The 17,302-nt window shown below is 43.7% G+C and overlaps 1 protein-coding gene across 2 annotated transcripts in view; it reads right to left on the bottom strand.

Annotated features, from left to right (window-relative positions):
- Window positions 1-17,302, bottom strand: part of PDE11A (phosphodiesterase 11A) — a 988,141-nt gene that overhangs the window by 307,321 nt on the left and 663,518 nt on the right. For both annotated transcript variants that reach the window (XM_073633831.1, XM_073633832.1), the window contains one exon: window positions 16,224-16,274. In XM_073633831.1, coding sequence (XP_073489932.1) covers window positions 16,224-16,274 — 51 coding nt within the window. The remainder of the gene's footprint in view (window positions 1-16,223; window positions 16,275-17,302) is intronic.

Here is a 17,302-nt window from a genome sequence, read left to right as displayed (position 1 = left end):
ACTTCTTGTTCTCTGGTGTTGCTGCGAGGTCTATGTCTGGATGGCCCCATGTCTGGCATATGAGGGCAAAGGCCTGTGGGCTTAGACACCACTCGTTGTTGGAAACGAATGTTCTGCTGAGAGAATCCGCCAGTAAGTTCTGAACCCCCGGAATATAGGTCGCCTTCAGGTCCCACAGGTTCAGTTGAGCCCATTGCATCACTGGACCGACTTCCCGCATCATGGAGATGCTCTTGGTACCCCCCTGCCTGTTAATGTAGGCTGCCACTCGGTTGTCCATTTGAATGAGGACTTGTTTCCCTCTCAGAAGTGAGCTGAATGCCAAAAGGGCTTGGAAGGCTGCCCTCATCTCTAGGACGTTCGATACTACATCCTTGGTTTTGAAGAGCCAGCGGCCCTGAGCTGCATAGTGTAGGTAGTGTGCCCCCCATCCTTCCAGACTGGCGTCTGAAGTTACTACCTCCTGGTGGAGGATGACTATCTGCTTGCTCCTGCTGAGGTTGTCGGGGTGGGTCCACCACCGTAAAGATAGCCTGGCTTCCTCTGGGATGCGAATCAATTGGGACATGGACCCTCCATCCCACTGGCGCAGGAAGGAGGCTTGTAGGGGTCTGGTATTCCATTGCGCCCATCTGACCATTGGAATGGTTGCTGATAGGGAACCTAGGAGGCTGAGGTATGCTCTGGCTGGTAGACATGACGCTGGGATAGCCTCTTTCACTTTCTGAATGAGTAGGGACAACTTCTCCCTTGGCAATTTCACTGTGTTTGCTCTGGTGTCCAGTTCGGCTCCCAGGAAGACCATCCTTTGGGTAGGCTGGGTGTTGCTTTTCTGCCAGTTGATTATCCATCCTAAACTCGTTAGGGTGGAAACCAGGATCTCGCGATGTTGGACGAGTGATTCCTGGCTGCTTGAGAGGAGGAGGATGTCGTCCAGGTAATGGTGGACCCTTAGACCTTTCTCCCTCAAAAAGGCTATTGCTGGTAGTAACACCTTCGTAAATGTTCTGGGGGCTGTTGAGATGCCAAAGGGAAGGCTTCGAAACTGGAAGTGCCCTTGACCCACCGAGAATCGCAGGAATTTCTGGAATGCCCCGTGGATTGGAATGTGCAGGTAGGCATCCTGGAGATCTATGGAGAGCATCCAGTCTCCCAGATTTATGGCCTGTAGGATAGACTGCAAGCTCTCCATCCTGAATGACTCCACTCTGATGGACTTGTTGAGGTTCTTTAGGTCTAGAACCGGACGAAAGTCCCCTGACTTCTTCTTGACGAGAAATAATGGAGAGTAGAATCCCCTGCCTCGTTGTGCTAGTGGAACCTCTACTATTGCTCGTTTTTGGAGAAGATCTTGGATGTAGTTCAGTAACGACAACCTTTTTTCCCGAGATGGGGGAATACGGGTTGGATAGAACTGATCCCCTGGGGGCCGGTTTTTGAAGGACCACCTGTGGCCGAAGGTGACAGTGGCCAGGGTCCGGGTATCCCTTATGGTTTCCGCCCAGACCAGCTTGAAACTGGAGAGTCTTGCTCCCACTACCGCTGGTCGGACGGGCGCACCTTCAAAAGGCCTTTTGGTCACTGGAAGCAGGCGCCTTAGGCTTCTGAAACTTCATAAAGGAGGTTTGAGGATTCTTCCAGCTCCTTCGATACTCCTTGCCTGGTCTGTATGCTCTCGCGTCCCTATATCTCTCTGGGAGGTTCCGCTTAAAGGGAGGAGGTCTCTGTTGCTTGGGCCTCCTGTCTGAGGGGATGAGCCCGGACTTTCCGCCGGTTACTTTGGAGATGGCTGTGTCTAATTTTGTTCCGAAGAGGTGCTCACCATCGAACGGAATACGACACCAGTTAGATTTGGAAGCTGGATCCGCCGTCCAGGGCTTCAGCCACAATGCTCTTCTGGCTGTTACTGAGGCCAGCATAGATTTAGACGCAGACCTGATGGTGTCGACTGAAGCTTCAGCCACAAAGTCGCTCGCCAAGCTTAACTCTTGCAACGCCCTTACTATTGTTTCTTGGTCTGCCCCCTCTGATACAAGCTTTTCCGCGCTTGTGGACCAGCTCGAGATGGCTCTTCCTACTGCAGCAAGTGCTATTGCAGGCCTGCAGGCGCCTCCAGCCGACAGGTAAGCCCGCTTGAGATCCGTGTCGATCTTTCTGTCGAGGACATCTCTAAACGTTACCGCGTCTTCTAACGGGAGGGTAACATGCCTGGCTAGGCGCATCAGGGATGCATCCACTACCGGAGGGGACACCAGAGGGTTCACCTTAGGCTCTTTGAGTGGGTATAGTTTCAGGAGTCTGTTATTCAGACTAGACTTCTTTTCTGGCCTCTGCCATTCTTCCTTGATCAGGTCCTCAAGTTCATCAATGAACAGGAAAGATTCTGGATCCTTTCTGAGCTGAGGAAAATACTTCCTTTGTTTCGGTTGGGCTTCCTGGAGTTCCTCCCATCCTATCGCCTCCTTAACCGATTTAACAAACGGCTCTATCAGACTGAAGTCGAAACCGGCCGATACCTCCAGACCCTCATTATCAGACAGGGAGTCTTGCTCCTTTGATGTGCTAGCCCGGGCTGGAGAGGTAGCAGTGGAGAAATCCACATCTGATATCGAGGCCTGGGGGGCTACGGCCCCAGCTGAATCTCCGACCTCCAAGACTCTCTCTCTTGTGGCCTCTTCCAGGCATTTTTGACAGACCATTTTTCCCGGAAGAGCCGCTGCGCCGCAAACCCAGCATGCGTTCCCGGCAGGACGGGAGTGGCGTGCGGGGGAACGATGCCTGCGTGAGGGCGATCTTCTATGGCGGGATCGGCCATGTCTAGAGCGCGACCGGGAGCGGCTTCTTCTGCGGCTTCCTCTCGAGCGGCTTCTTCTATGATAGGAACGGCTCCTTCTATGTCTGGAGCGACTTCTCCTGCGTGAGGACTCTCTTTGTCTTGAAGCAGACGTTCTTGAAGACCTGGCAGGGCTGACCAATTTAGGCAGCGTTAGTAGTGCTCTCTTTTTCCATCTTCAATACTTACACTTGTCTTCCCCCCCTTACCTAATAGGCTGACGGTGATCTGCTGGGGCAGCGGTCTCCATGGAGAGAAAGCGGATGGAAACCTGCAGGGAGAAAGAATAAACAGCGCTATGCAGAGGGAGCAGGAATCCTGACTTAAAGGCAGTGTAAAGGAAGGCCACTTACCTTTGTAGAGCGCTTTGGAGTCCAAAAAACGATCTGTCATACACAAACAACCAGCAGCAGCAAATACAGCTACTGCTGGGCTTTTAAATCCGCCGCCATCAGCGTCGGATGCTCGCGCATGCGCAGTAGCGCCGCGGGACACCCGGCGCCATCTTTGAAGCTGGAAAGCAGCCCAGCGGTGCCCAAACGACGCACCGCGCATGCGCAAGGACGCCGAGAACGCTCGACGCTCCGGACAGCAGATCTAGAGAACCACAGAGCCCAGCAGATGGGCAGAGGTACTGGTAGGAGAGGGGGAAAGAGGGGGGGGGGAGACCGCTGCACACAACTAAGCCTGTTTAAGGCTTATTTCATGAGGCCACATTGAAGCTTTCCTGGCCATTCCTCCAGCAAGCCTGTTTAAGGCTTTTGTGGGCTGCTGCACTTGAAGCCTGTTTAAGGCTTATATTTGTGTTCAGACAGCTGAGTGAGATGAGAGAATGCCCCTGAGATCACCAGAGTGGGGCTCCTTCCATTTAGCTCGTTTAGAGGCTGTACAAGAAGGACTTCCACCCAGGAGAGGCTAGAACCTGGCTGGGGCGAAGCGGTAAGGGGGTGCTGATCCGTGCGTCCTGACAGGTGAGGAAAAATAAGAGAATACTGGGGCGGGCGTCTACTCTCTAATTTATAGCTATGTGGTCCTATCAGGTTGTGGAGGCGGAGTCACAACCCAACGTGTATGCTGCCATGATGCGACAGGAAATGATTATACCCCACAACAAAAACTACTAAATCTAGTGTTTTGTATGACCTCCATGATTTGTAAGGACAGCACCAAGTCTTCTAGGCATGGAATGAACAAGTTGGTGACATACTGCAAAATCTTTTTCCATTTTTCATGAAGGACCTCTTTAAGAGCCTGGATGCTGGTTGGAGAGTGATGTTCAACTTGTCTCTTCAGAATTCCCCATAGGTTTTCGATTGGGTTTCATATGAGGAGACGAACTTGGCCACTGAATCAATTTCATCCTGTTCTTCAGGAATGCAACAGTGGTCTTAGATGTGTGTTTTGAAAAATTGTCATGTTGGAAAAATGCGCGACGATCAAGGGCACGGAGTGATTGTAGCATCTTCTCTTTCAATATAAAGCAGTAGATCTGTGAATTCATGATACCATAAATGAAATGCAGATCCCCAACACCAGCAGCACTCATGCAGCCCCACAGAAGGACACTGCCACCACCATGTTTCACTGTAGGCACCATGCATTTTTCTTTGTACTCCTCACCTTCACGATGCCATACAGTTTTGAAGCCAACAGTTCCAAAAACATGTATCTAGGTCTCATCGCTCCAGAGTACAGAGTCCCAGTAGTCTTCTTTTTCAGCATGGGCCCTTGCAAATTCTAGGCTGGCTTTTTTGTGCATGGGCTTTAGGAAAGGCTACCTTTGTGGATGACACCCATGCATGCCATTCCTCTGCAGTGTACGCCATATTGTGTCATGGAAAATAATTACCCCAGTTTGGCTTTCTACTTCTTTAGCTAACTGCAGTGAACTTGCATGGCGATTTTCTTTATCCCTTCTCATCAGAAGATGCTCCTATTGAGGTGTTAACTTCCATGATTGGCCTGAATGTCTCTGTGAGATGGTTGCAGTTCCATCTCTTGCTACACTATTCTGACTGATAAGTAAAGCTTGGCTGATCTTCCAGTAGCCTTCACCCTCCTTGTGTAAAGAAATTATTTTCTTTCTCAGGCCTTGTGACATTTCTCTTCCATGTGGTGCCATTGCAGACAGCATGAAATGGGAAGGGTTTTTCTTTGTTAAAGCATACCTTCAGTAATTTTTTCATCTTTCCAACTTTCAATCTTCTGCCCTTGTTGTTTTAACTTTGGATAGTAAAACATTTTTTTTTCTGCCAGTAAATACCTTATACAGCCCATATCCTGTTTCTTGTCTGGTAAAAAGCCTAGGCTTATGGCATCATGCACAGCTCTCTCTCTCACTCTCGTGAGAGTTTGCCAGGAAGGGAGGGGGGTGAGCCATAAGAGGGCCAATGAGAGCTGCAGAGCTGGAGGTGTGTGTCTGTGTAAATCCAGGAAGTGAACAGGCAGCAGTTTCATCTGCCCACAGTTAAAATGGTTGCAGCCAGACTCAGTGGAGGGAGATTTCTACAGCATATTTGGCAAGTACAGAATCACAGTAAATATAAAATAATATGCAATATTTTGTAGTATAGTGCCCCATAGAAAATTTTATTTTGAAAGGAAAGTAAAGATTTTCTGACAAATCTGTTGGGGTTTACTCATTTAGTTGAGCGCTGTATCTATATATTGCAAAGATGGCCTCAGTGGGTGTACAAATAACAACAGTGATAAACTGATTATTCAGTAAATAAATAATTGAAATTAAAGTGAAGTTTCATAAGGATAATTCATCCTTAACTGTGCCATTTGTAAGGGATTGAAAGCAAAACTCATCTAAACATTTTTTTCTATTTTGTGTCACGTAAAGTCAGCCTTCAGTACTACAGAATGCTATGTCTATATAGGTTACAGAGCAACTTTTCAGCTTAGCCTTCCATGACACCTTCTGAAGAAAGTCTACTTGTGACACAGGCTCCTGTAGACGCTCCACAGGATATAGAGGGAGCATGCAGCTATTACTTAAAACAGCTAAATAATATTAAAAAGCTTAGAGCTATTTGTTTTTAACTCATTATTATACAAGAACAAATATTCTAAAACCAGCTCCATTGGGTCTTTACTAGATCCTCTCTTGTGATCTACCTCACCAGGATTCATGTCACAATTTTTTTGATGTTCATTTTTTTAAACTTTAACTTTAACAAAAAAAATGTGTGCCCCCTTCCCCAGACATCAGTCTGTCACACGTAGCATAAAGGCTAGAGACCCCATAACAAGAGGTTGCAAATGTGTGGCTCGTCAGCTCCTCTAGGTAGAGTTAAGATTTAAAAAAAATGGATTTCCTCTTTCAAAATCTGACATTATTGAACTTTATTAGTGCCCAAAAGAATGGTGCAGGTGTATGGGGGTTGGGTGGGAATTAATGTGTTCTGATTACAAATATTTTCTAAATAATAAAGAAATAAAGAATGGGAGCTTTAGAGCAATTCACATTTCTGTGTTATTAATAATATAATACATTTCTATAAACAGCCAATGTTGAGAATAGAATGGTATGCTTCTACATGTCTCAGTGCAGCTGTGCACGGTAGCCAATCAGTTTCTAACTTTAGTTTTTTTAATTAAGCTTTGACAAAAAAAACTGGAAGCTGATTGGTTTCTGTGCACAGCTGCACCAGATTTTGCACTCTCCAGTATTAATAAATCAACCCCAGTGTGTGTCTATTAAAGTTTGTCTCTCTCTCTGTCTGAATGAGGTTAAGAAGATTTATTAAGAGATTTGTTAAGAGATCTATAACAAGGTGATATATGATCACATGATCACTTCCCAATGATTCATGATATCTCTAATTTTTACAATGAGGGTAAATGAATCCAGATATTAGGTGCAACTACTTTATCAGATATTTTTTAGTATTTTGATGATAAAATTCAATTGCTAAAAGTTATTGCAAGGGTTATAGCTTGTGACATTACTGCTAACTTACAACTGGTGAAAACTTTTGATTTCGACAATGTAATCTATTACTGTTTATTTATCTCAGGTACTTATATAGCTCTGTCAATTTACGCAGTGCATTACATATATATTGTACTTTCACATCAGTCCCTACCCTCAAGGAGCTTACAATCTAAGGTTCCTAACTCACATTCATACAGAGCTTTAGAGACAAGGTTAACACTTTTCAACATGAGGATTTATTATGAAAAGGTCAAAGTTGTGCAAATAAAATATTTACAGAAAAAAGATGTTTCAAAAAGATAAAGACAATATACAGCCACCAAGAAATAAGGTAGAATTGGGGAGGAAGAATACTTACAATTAATGTCCGAGGGTTGATCAGAGTTTGATCGATGAGCTGGGTAATCGGTTCTCAAACTTGGTAGATGTTCCTGCTTGGATGGTAAAAGGAGAACTGACCATTGTCTTGGCATCTCCTCTTTCTGTCAGATCAAAGGGGTGTCGACAGCGACCAGTAAACTATCGTCTGGTCATCTTGTTTAGTGGTTGGTTACTGGGAGGTCTCTACATTCATAACCATGTCCCAGGTACACTTTGTGATATATATTCATATCTCTGCATCTATAGTGTTTACAGACTGCGCATATCAATATTATTGTTCAGCGTGAGATTTCCTTCAAAACAGATATAAACATGCCAGGTCTCCAATGTCTAGTGTACCTAGGAGGAATAAGGGGTACCAGTGGTTTCCCATATGATCTGACACAGGGGTGTCTGGACTTGAAACGTTGCAAATTATCTGAGGAAACTAAAAATGTCTATATTATGGCTGTGCTATTATTAATTTGGAAGTTATGAAACATGCTAAAATTTCAGAACTATCCCAACTGTTTAAGCTTTATTTGCATTAAGGTATTTACAACCGGTATCTGTTGGTTCTCTGGATTGAGAAGGTGACAGTTTTACGATAGGCCTGGACATCCTGCCAGACCAACATTTTTTTTTTTCAGACCTAGCCTGGTGCTGCTTTCTCTATGTTGAGATAACAGCTCTTTTGAAGTAAAAACCTCCTGGAAATAAGGGAGGAGGGAGGGGTAGTTCATATTTCTACTGCAATGTGTAACTGTTAGCCAGGACTGTCATGGCCGCCATAACGTTTCTCGACACCGTAGTCGCTAGCTACAGCTTTTCGTGTGTCCAGTACGTGATATCATTACAGGCCCATCTTCCAACTCCACTTCAGTATTGACTATTGACATTAAAAGAATCTCCCAGTGACTGTCTAACAAACTAATATCAATGTATAGAAACTGTCATGCTGAGTGTCCTAGTGGCTAATATCATTGTAACGTCATACTAAATAATTTCTCAAAACCGTCACAACAATCAATGATGCTTTACATAATCTATATAGAATCTGTCATTAAGGGGTAGTTTTCTTATAAGAAAAAACATTCTTCATTTTTAAATCCCCCCAAACATCTCCTCTGCTCCTTCACTGACTAAGCCTTCTACTTTAAATCTGCTCTCTTTCTTAGGTTTCTCAAATCTGGCACAACCGACACGGAATAGTAAAACAAAATGATATTATTTGTAGTTGTCCATTTAAGAATTCTGCACTGGGAATTAAGCAGTGCCTGCAACCAAGCTGTAAGCAGACAGAAAAGCAGATACAGTCTCAGACAGGTAAAAATTGTTCTGAATTTTCATTAACACTTCAAGAAAAGAACAAGAAATAGGAGTGAAAGAAGGAGCGCCAGAGCAATGGGGCTGAATCACAATGCAGTAATAGAAGATGCAGTATGTAGCCTTAAGCTTTTAGCTATAAAACATGCAGTAGAATGTGCACTATTGCACTGAACATCATAGAAGCACATCAAATAAAAGTCAGGCATTCTTAAAGATTAGAAATATTGAATGTGTTTTACAAAAGGCCATTTTAATAAACAGACCCATGGGGCATTAGCCTTGGTTTGCCAATAAAATTACAAAGTTGTGTGGGGGCTTATTGCCTCCTGGGTCAGTAAATTGAAAAGCAAGAAAAAGAGCTTATAAGCAATGGGACTACATAATCTAAGACTGCATACATAATGTTCATTGGAAATCTTATTTGGTGTACAACAGCCTTTTAAGCTTACACACATCACACTCCAGAATCGGCAGGAATTGTCCTCTTGTTAACAATTCATCAAAAGAATTAGCCCCATTTTCTATTGCTTTCCTGCTCACTGTAACTTTACCCAGGGCTGCTGTTAGAAAACACGAGGCCCCATACAGACAACCTGACACAGGGCCCCATACAGACAACCTGACACGGGGCCCCATACAGACAACCTGACACGGGGCCCCATACAGCCAATGCTTCAGTTATGAGTGAACACAGTGGGGGATTGATATCGACCACTCGTGTTCATTCAGGAAAAGATGGGGCTGGTAAATACAACATATTTACTGGACCCTTCTCCTAATCTTAATCTTGAAGGATCCTATTGTGCCCTTGCAGTTTCCGGTGGGAAGGAGAGAAGGGTAAGGGGGGCACACAGGCAGGACCGTGACAAGGGGTGGGCAGGAGGGGAAGCTGCCCTGGGCACTGTGGTGTCATGTGAGGTAGAGGGGGGCGTGAGGAGATTGAAGGGGAGGGAATTTGTGTTGGGAGGAATTTAGGGAGTGGCAGGGGGTAAGAATTGTTCCACGAGGGGATATTTGGGGGGATGTGCTAGGAGTGGTGATTTAGGGGGATTTGTGTTGGGAGGGGGATGGGGGAAGAGGACTTTTGCTAGAAAGAGGGCTATGGGGGGGGGGGGGCTGTGCTAGAAGAGGTGATATGTGATAGGTGATAAGAGGGGGAGGGTAAATGTTCTGGGAGGGGATTTTTTTTGGGGGGGGGTTATGCTAGTAGGTATGAATGTGGGTGTTTGTGCTAGGAGGGGAAATTTGGGAGGGTGGGATTTGTGCTAGAAGGTATGAATGGGGGGGGGGGGGGATTTGTGCTAGGAGGTGAAATTGTGGGGGGGGATTGTGCTAGGAACAGGTTGGGGGGGACTTGTGCTAGGAGGGGGTAGGATGTGTATCGGGAGGGGAAATCTGAGGGGCAGATAATTTGTGCACAGATTTTTTTTTCAGGGGGGGGTGGGGGAGCTTTTGTGCTGGGGGGATTTGGAGGATGGGGGAGCAAAGATTTGTGCTGGGAGGGGGGATTTCAGCAAGAGGGGTAGATAGGTACTGGGAGGAGGGGGAATTTATTCTTAGGGGGTAAGTATGCAGATTAGTGCTCATTTTTTTTTAGAGGGGGTTTATTGACACATAATGTTCTTAAATCTGGGGGGCGCAGTTTGGCATGTTCGCCCTAGGTTCTATATGACCTTGTCCCAGCACTGCACACAGGGGAGCTTGGGTAGCAAGGGAGGAGAAGAAGCCAGCATTCAGCTGCTGCAGAGGGAGCCAAACAGGGGATTATTTTCAGTAATTGCCCCCCTGCTGCACCTATCCTTCCCTGCTCACATCTGATTTACCCAGCAACCTGGGCCCCCCGTGCTAGCCTGGGCCCCCATACAGGAGGGCTGGTGGTACCCCCTTATCCACGGTCTTGACTTTACCCCTAGGGCCTAACAAGCATACAGTATATTGATGTTGAGGACTGTTTCCCTTGTGCAACTTAGCACATCACAAAATGAAGCCTTAATTCTCCCTAAAAGGCGAAGGAAGTTTGGGGACAGCATTTGTGCACCCCTAACAGATATATCTGACACCTCTATGAAGTGTGATCACCCTGGTAATAAACACCTGCTTTTAATGGAATGCTTTTACTCCCTCACTTTAGATCAGGGGTCTCAAACGGGTGGCCGTCCAGCTGTTGCAAAACTACAAGTCCCATGAGGCATTGCAAGGCTGACAGTTACAAGCATGACTCCCACAGGCAGAAGCATGATGGGACTTGTAGTTTTGCAACAGTTGGAGGGCTGCCAGTTTGAGACCCCTGCTTTAGACTTTATTGTTTAGGGGTAAAAATCACAGTTGCCTTAACTACGTTCAGGGATCAAGCAACCACACATCCCTATTGATCAATAACCATTTTTTCCTCCGCAATATGCCAAAACATCTTACATGAATGCAGCTTCAATAGCCATAGGGACCTTGTTGGAAAGTTTCTAGTCAGTAAGATGTTAAGGTATATGTAAATCCAGTCATTAAAATCTTATATAAGCTGTAACTTGCTAATATACTGTAAATTATTTTTTTGATTATCTTTAAAGCGGTAATAAACCCAAAACCAAATAATGTAATATATTGCAGCTGAATGAGAGAAATCTTATTGTGTATGGCCAGCTTAAGTGAAGAGGTTGCCCAACTTACCCAGTGCCAGGGGGCAAGGAGCTATAACTTCATACTTCACATTTCAAACTAGTTATTTTTGAAAAACAAAAATGCTTTGGTGGCATCTTGCAGAACAGAAGAAACACAGGGGCTGATAACTCAAAATGCATGTACATTATGCCTTCCAGGATTCAATATTGGGAAACCGCAGGGACAATAGGGTGCTCTGTTCAAATTCAGTCCACTAGCCAATTATAGATTTTTTTGTAAATAAAAAAAATCAGGATATAGAGTACATTTGTTATCTTACTGCTTGCCAGCACCAATATTAATGAATTCTATGTGAAATTAAGCTGTAATCTGGATAGAGGAAGCCCTCTTGATGTAGTGTATCTAGATTTCGCCAAAGCATTTGATATGGTACTACATAAATGCTTAATTTACAAATGAAAGTCTATTGGTACTGAAGATAGTGTATGTACCTGCATAGAAAAGCGGGTAAAGGAGCACATCCAAAGGGTGGTGATAAACAGCATATCTTTAGAATGGTCTGGAGTCGTAAGTGGGGTGTCCCAAGGCTCTGTCCTGGGACCAATTCTGTTTAACTTATTCATCAACGACATAGAGGTGGGTATAAATAGTTCAATCTCTGTGTTTGCTGACAATACAAAGCTTAGTAGGGTAAAAACCTTCACAACAGGATATAGCAATTCTACAGGAAGACCTTAGTCAATTAGAGAGGTGAGCAACTATATGGTAAATGAGGTTCACGTGGGAAATTATAGTGTAAAGTAATGCACTTTGGAGCTAAAAACATGAATACAAGGAAAAGGAGGGTAAGCCTGATTCAAGGCCCCCCTTTTGCTATGGGATTGTGAGAGGAGCAGTTTCAAGGCCCCCTCGCTGATTTTAAAAGCAACAGGTGGTCTATGAGAGGTTAGTTGAGGAAAATAGAACTGGAAGATTCTGGTATAGGCCCCCCGTTTCATGACAGGTTAAAATGGGTCAGATGACCTCATTGAAGTTTCCAGAATGTTTGGGGGTCAATATATAAAGGACCCCCTCAATAGGTCCGGGGACAGTTGTCGGAGGGAGGACCATACAGCTCCCCACCCAAACCCCCACTTTAAAAGAAAAAAAAAATAGATTTATTTGTTGTGGCTTAGAATATGGTTTAAAGGGACAGTTTAAAAAAAAAAAAAATTAAATACATAGTTTGAGTCTGAGTGGCTGAGCTGGGTTTAAATGTGTATAGGAATATTAATATTGGTGAATTAATTTATTTACATTTTGTTTTTAGATAAAAGCAATGGAAAGAAGCCGTGGCCAAAAAGAATTTATCCAAAAAAAAAAATATATATAATAATAAAAATGATAAATAAATTTTGGTGTGGTGTTTTTATTATTATGTTCAGGCCATCCTGTTTGCGATCCCATGTAAATTACACACTAGAGGTAGAACCTCTGGGGGAGTCGAGGATGGAAACGGACCTGGGGGTCGTAGTAGATGACAGACTCAGCAATAGCATGCAATGCCCAGCTGCAACAAGCAAGGCCTGTGGACTGTTGCATTAAAATGGGTATTTACTTAATAAATGGGTAATTCTTAATTCTACCACTTTACAAAACTGGTTCGGCTGCATCTTGAGTATGCTGTCCAGTTCCGGTCACCAGTACCCAGGAAGGATGTGCTGGAACTGGAGAGAGTCCAGAACAAAGCTAAAATGGGGGCTGAAGGATCTCAGTTATGAGGAATGTCTGCAATCATTAAACTTAAAATGACTAGGATTGTTCTGGTTCACGGTCAACACCCAATGTAAAGGGCACCTCATCCCAAAACAGTGTAGGGACAAAAAAGAATAAAATAGCAGGGACTTTAGCGGTGCCAACAAAGCTTGGAAAATGCTTTCATATTAAAAGTATAAATTTTATTGGTACAAAAAATGTTTAAAAAAAGCAAATTCATTACACATGATACATCTCTTCTTACAAAGGTCATAAAAACAAGGTGGTTATGAGATACGTAGGTTCAAACCAGATTTGAGAGAAATTGCACATTAGCCCAACATGTTTCGGTGACTGCTTCATCAGGGGACATGCAATTCAGAGACAAATTGGTATGACAAACCCACAAATAGCACCACCAATAACACGCCAGCCGGATGCGAAAGATCACCCCCATAGGTTTCTCCGCACAGGAGGGAGAAGGTCTAAGTAGTGGCTATAGAGGGTAGAAGGATCGGGTTATTATGATTATAGTTGATTGGGTAGCAATTAGTAAGGATAGGACTAATTCAGGAACATCTGCAAACTATCAGCATAAGATTGAGCGCTAAGGAGGATGCTGGTAATGTGTGATAATATAGACACCAGCTCGATGGAGCCCAATCCATCATGAGAGGGGAGAAATATAAGCAGACATCATCCTACCTTACTGAAAACAATAGAAGGAAAATGAGTTTTCCTTTGAGTAAAATAATTTATCATAGTAGTCTAGGCTAATAGAGATGTTCAAAAATATTGGCTTGATGGTGTGAACTTTCTCTAATGTCTATAGGAATCTAAGGTACATTATGAAAGTGCCCCTGTCTGTACTGTGGATTTCTCTAAGCCACTGCAGCCCACAGGGGGAGCAGGCTGAAGAGCAACTAGACACCCTTTTTTCATGTACAGACATTGCCTTAAAGTGACACTAAAGTTTGATTTTTTTTTTAAATAAGAAACATGTTGTACTTACCTGCCCTGTTTTTGCACAGAGCATCCTGGATCCTCCTCTTCTCAGGTCCCTCGCCGGCGCTCCTGGCCCCTCCCTCCTGTTCAGTGCCCCCACAGCAACCAGCTTGCTATGGGGGCACCCGAGCCGCAGCTCTGTGTGTCGATTCAGACACAGAGCCGCGATTCGGCCCTGCCCCCTCTCTCTCCTCATTGGATAACTGACTTTGATTGACAGCAGCGGGAGCCAATGACGCAGCTGCTGTGTCTCAGCCAATCAGGAGGGGCACCTGTGCACATCGCTGGATCGAGATGAGGCTCAGGTAAGGATTAGGGGGCTGAGGGGGGCTGCTGCACACAGAAGGATTTTTATCTTAATGCATAGAGTGCATCAAGATAAAAAAACATCTGCCTTTACAACCACTTTAAGCTGGAGTGTTCCTATCCAAATTTAACCTAGGTCCACACTTCTTTGTTTTTTGCAGGTGCTTTGAGTGGGCACAGCAGCCTTTTCATTTGAATGGGCTGCTGCACCTGTGGGAAATGCATGGAAAATGTCCCCGACCCCTTTTCCTAAAAACGCACCCACAGGGTAGCTGCACAGAACTGCATAATGTTGCAGCATCATGCAGTTTCCTGCACATTAAAATATGCTGCGTTTTCCAATGCGTGGGGGGTCCATTAAGAAATAATGGCATCCCTTTTATCTGCTAAAAAGCAGGGCATTTTGTCTGCGGGTTGGGAAGCAGTGCAGTTAATCACCGGTTCCCGACCTGCGTATGTGTAAACCTAGTCTTATGCCCCGTACACACGGTCGGATTTTCCGACAGAAAATGTGTGATAGGACCTTGTTGTCGGAAATTCAGACCGTGTGTAGGCTCCATCACACATTTTCCAGCAGATTTTCCGACACACAAAGTTTGAGAGCAGGATATAAAATTTTCCGACAACAAAATCCGTTGTCGGAAATTCCGATCGTGTGTACACAAATCCGACGGACAAAGTGCCACGCATGCTCAGAATAAATAAAGAGATGAAAGCTATTGGCCACTGCCCCGTTTATAGTCCCGACGTACATGTTTTACGTCACCGCGTTTAGAACGATCGGATTTTCCAACAACTTTGTGTGACCGTGTGTATGCAAGACAAGTTTGAGCCAACATCCGTTGGAAAAAATCCTAGGATTTTGTTGTCGGAATGTCTGAACAAAGTCCGACCGTGTGTACGGGGCATTAGTGTTTGCAGCTAGGCTGTACCCAGCCTGAACTTTGTTTATCTTATCTGTGTTTGTAGGCATTCTCCTAAGTTCAAGGACATTGTTTGCTTCTTCTTGTCATTGTTAAAGCTGGGTATACATGTTAAGTTTTTTTTTTGAACGAAAAAAACTCACAGATCCCTGCATCAACATCATTTGTGTCTTTGCATTCTGACAGCAGAGACTCCCCTTTCATCCTGTCAGAATACACTGATCAGCGCTGCAGCCATTATCTGCGAGGGCTGAACGAATGCTGGTTTTCCAAAATGAATGTTTGACAGAAGCCAGTCTCTGCTTAAAGAAGAGTTCCAGGTTAAAATGAAAGTAGCTCTAGAACAATCGAGCACCCACCCCATCATCTCTGCATTTGCATTGGCCCCTCCCCCCTTACATCATCTCTGCATTTGTATTGGCCCCTCCTCCTTCCCCCGCTGCCTTCTTGGACCTGTGTGTGTCCCAGAAGATGACAGGGCCATTCAGAAAGCCCAGCCCAACTTGTACATGCGCAGTAGGAAACTGGCTGTGAAGCCTGTTGCAATTAGTTGCAATCCCGGGGCCTGCTCCTGAGCCGATGGAGAATCAGCTTCTGGGGGGGGGGGGGGGGGTGACATTGCGGGATCCCTGGACAGGTAAATGTCCTTATATTAAAAGTCAGCAGCTACATTATTTTTTTAGAGGCTGGAACTCCCCTTCAGGTGTTCTCCAATTGAGTGACAAGATACAATGTATTGGGTTAATCAATAAAAAATGTATTGGGCTGAAAAAACAAAAAAAAATATTGTCTGTAACCCACAAATTCCTTCTCTGCTTTGTACATCATAGAAAATAATAATATACACTATATATACCCTCAACTGCCTTATTAAAATGCACTGAAGCTCAATATTTAAATATAAACAATCATGAAAGCAATATGCAAACTGGGTTGGGTATTAGGCCTCAGGCACATGGACATTAGAGGTAGAAGCAAATCAAATGGAGAATGCTTTCATAGACTTCTGCAGTTTGCTCACATAATGCTGAGCTTCTTTAATTTGTTTAGGAGTTATTTAAAAAGTTGTTCTGCTATTTGTTTATAACGCACGTCACTTACATCCACTTTAATGTTTTGTTTTTTTTTTTAAAACAGCAATTAACATAAATAACAATGGTTTACAATACCTTACCTTAAATTTATCAACTTCAGCTTTTGAACATGTGGCATGATAGGAAAGGACCTGAAAGAAACAAACAACCAAATTGCTAATTATGTATGCTTCTTACAGCTCTTAGCATCCCAACCAATAAACTCAACCGTTCTTATAAGAGCCCAGTGCTCAAAAAAAAATCCTTTTTTTTTTCTTTCTCCATAGAAACAAAACATTCTATATAAAGATTGTGACGAAGACCTATTTCCCCTGAAGAGAAAATGGACATATGATATAGCTACAGCAATGGTTACAAACTGTTCTTATACTTTGCATATGGGGGGAGCAAACTGCAGCAGGTATAGGTATAGGTACATCCAAACTTTTTTGTTGCAGTTGAATCTCAGTAACTAGCCCTGTGTAAGCTCTAAGTCACATGCTAACACAGGTTCACTTTAAATAATAGATACAAAAATGTCTAACTTTCATCTGCTAATTACTCAGCATGGGTAGCGTGAGTTAAAAAAATTAAAAACATGGTTTTAATCTGCTCTACAACACTTTGATTCTGCATCACGTGTCACAGAATCCCTTTAAAAATTCACCCATCTTTAATTATAAACTAATTAACAATGATATTTAATTCATGAAGTGTGTATGTGCATTTATTAGTAATGCTCTGAGCTGTAGTATTGCTTTTTACTGTTGTTCCATTATTTCTTAAACAGTGGGAAATACTTGTTCTGCTTGAGGTATGGCTGATGAAAAAAAATCACAATATCACCATAAAGCATTTCTTCCCCATACAAGTGCCACCAATGGTCATTTAGATACATCCTGCTACAGTACATCCAGCAAGGCTTGCTCATTCTTTCTTAATCAGGCCATTAGGATCAAGAGTCAGGGAATCAGATCAGATTTCCAGAAAAAAAAAACATTTCTAATGGTAACCTGTCATCTATTTAAATCATGCTGTATGAAGTTAAAGTCACATTGTAAAATCCAGATAATTGCTTCTTATTCCCTGTGCCGTTCACCAAATTTCATTTAGAAGTAGGAATTTTGTGTCATTTTAGTTATTGCCTAGGGCATAAAATGCTAACTATAATGTGACATCA

The sequence above is a fragment of the Aquarana catesbeiana genome, linkage group LG06 (assembly GCF_042186555.1).
Source record: "Aquarana catesbeiana isolate 2022-GZ linkage group LG06, ASM4218655v1, whole genome shotgun sequence".
NCBI lineage: Eukaryota > Metazoa > Chordata > Amphibia > Anura > Ranidae > Aquarana > Aquarana catesbeiana.
Note: the sequence above shows the minus strand (reverse complement) of the source record. Positions and strands in the feature narration are given on the sequence as shown.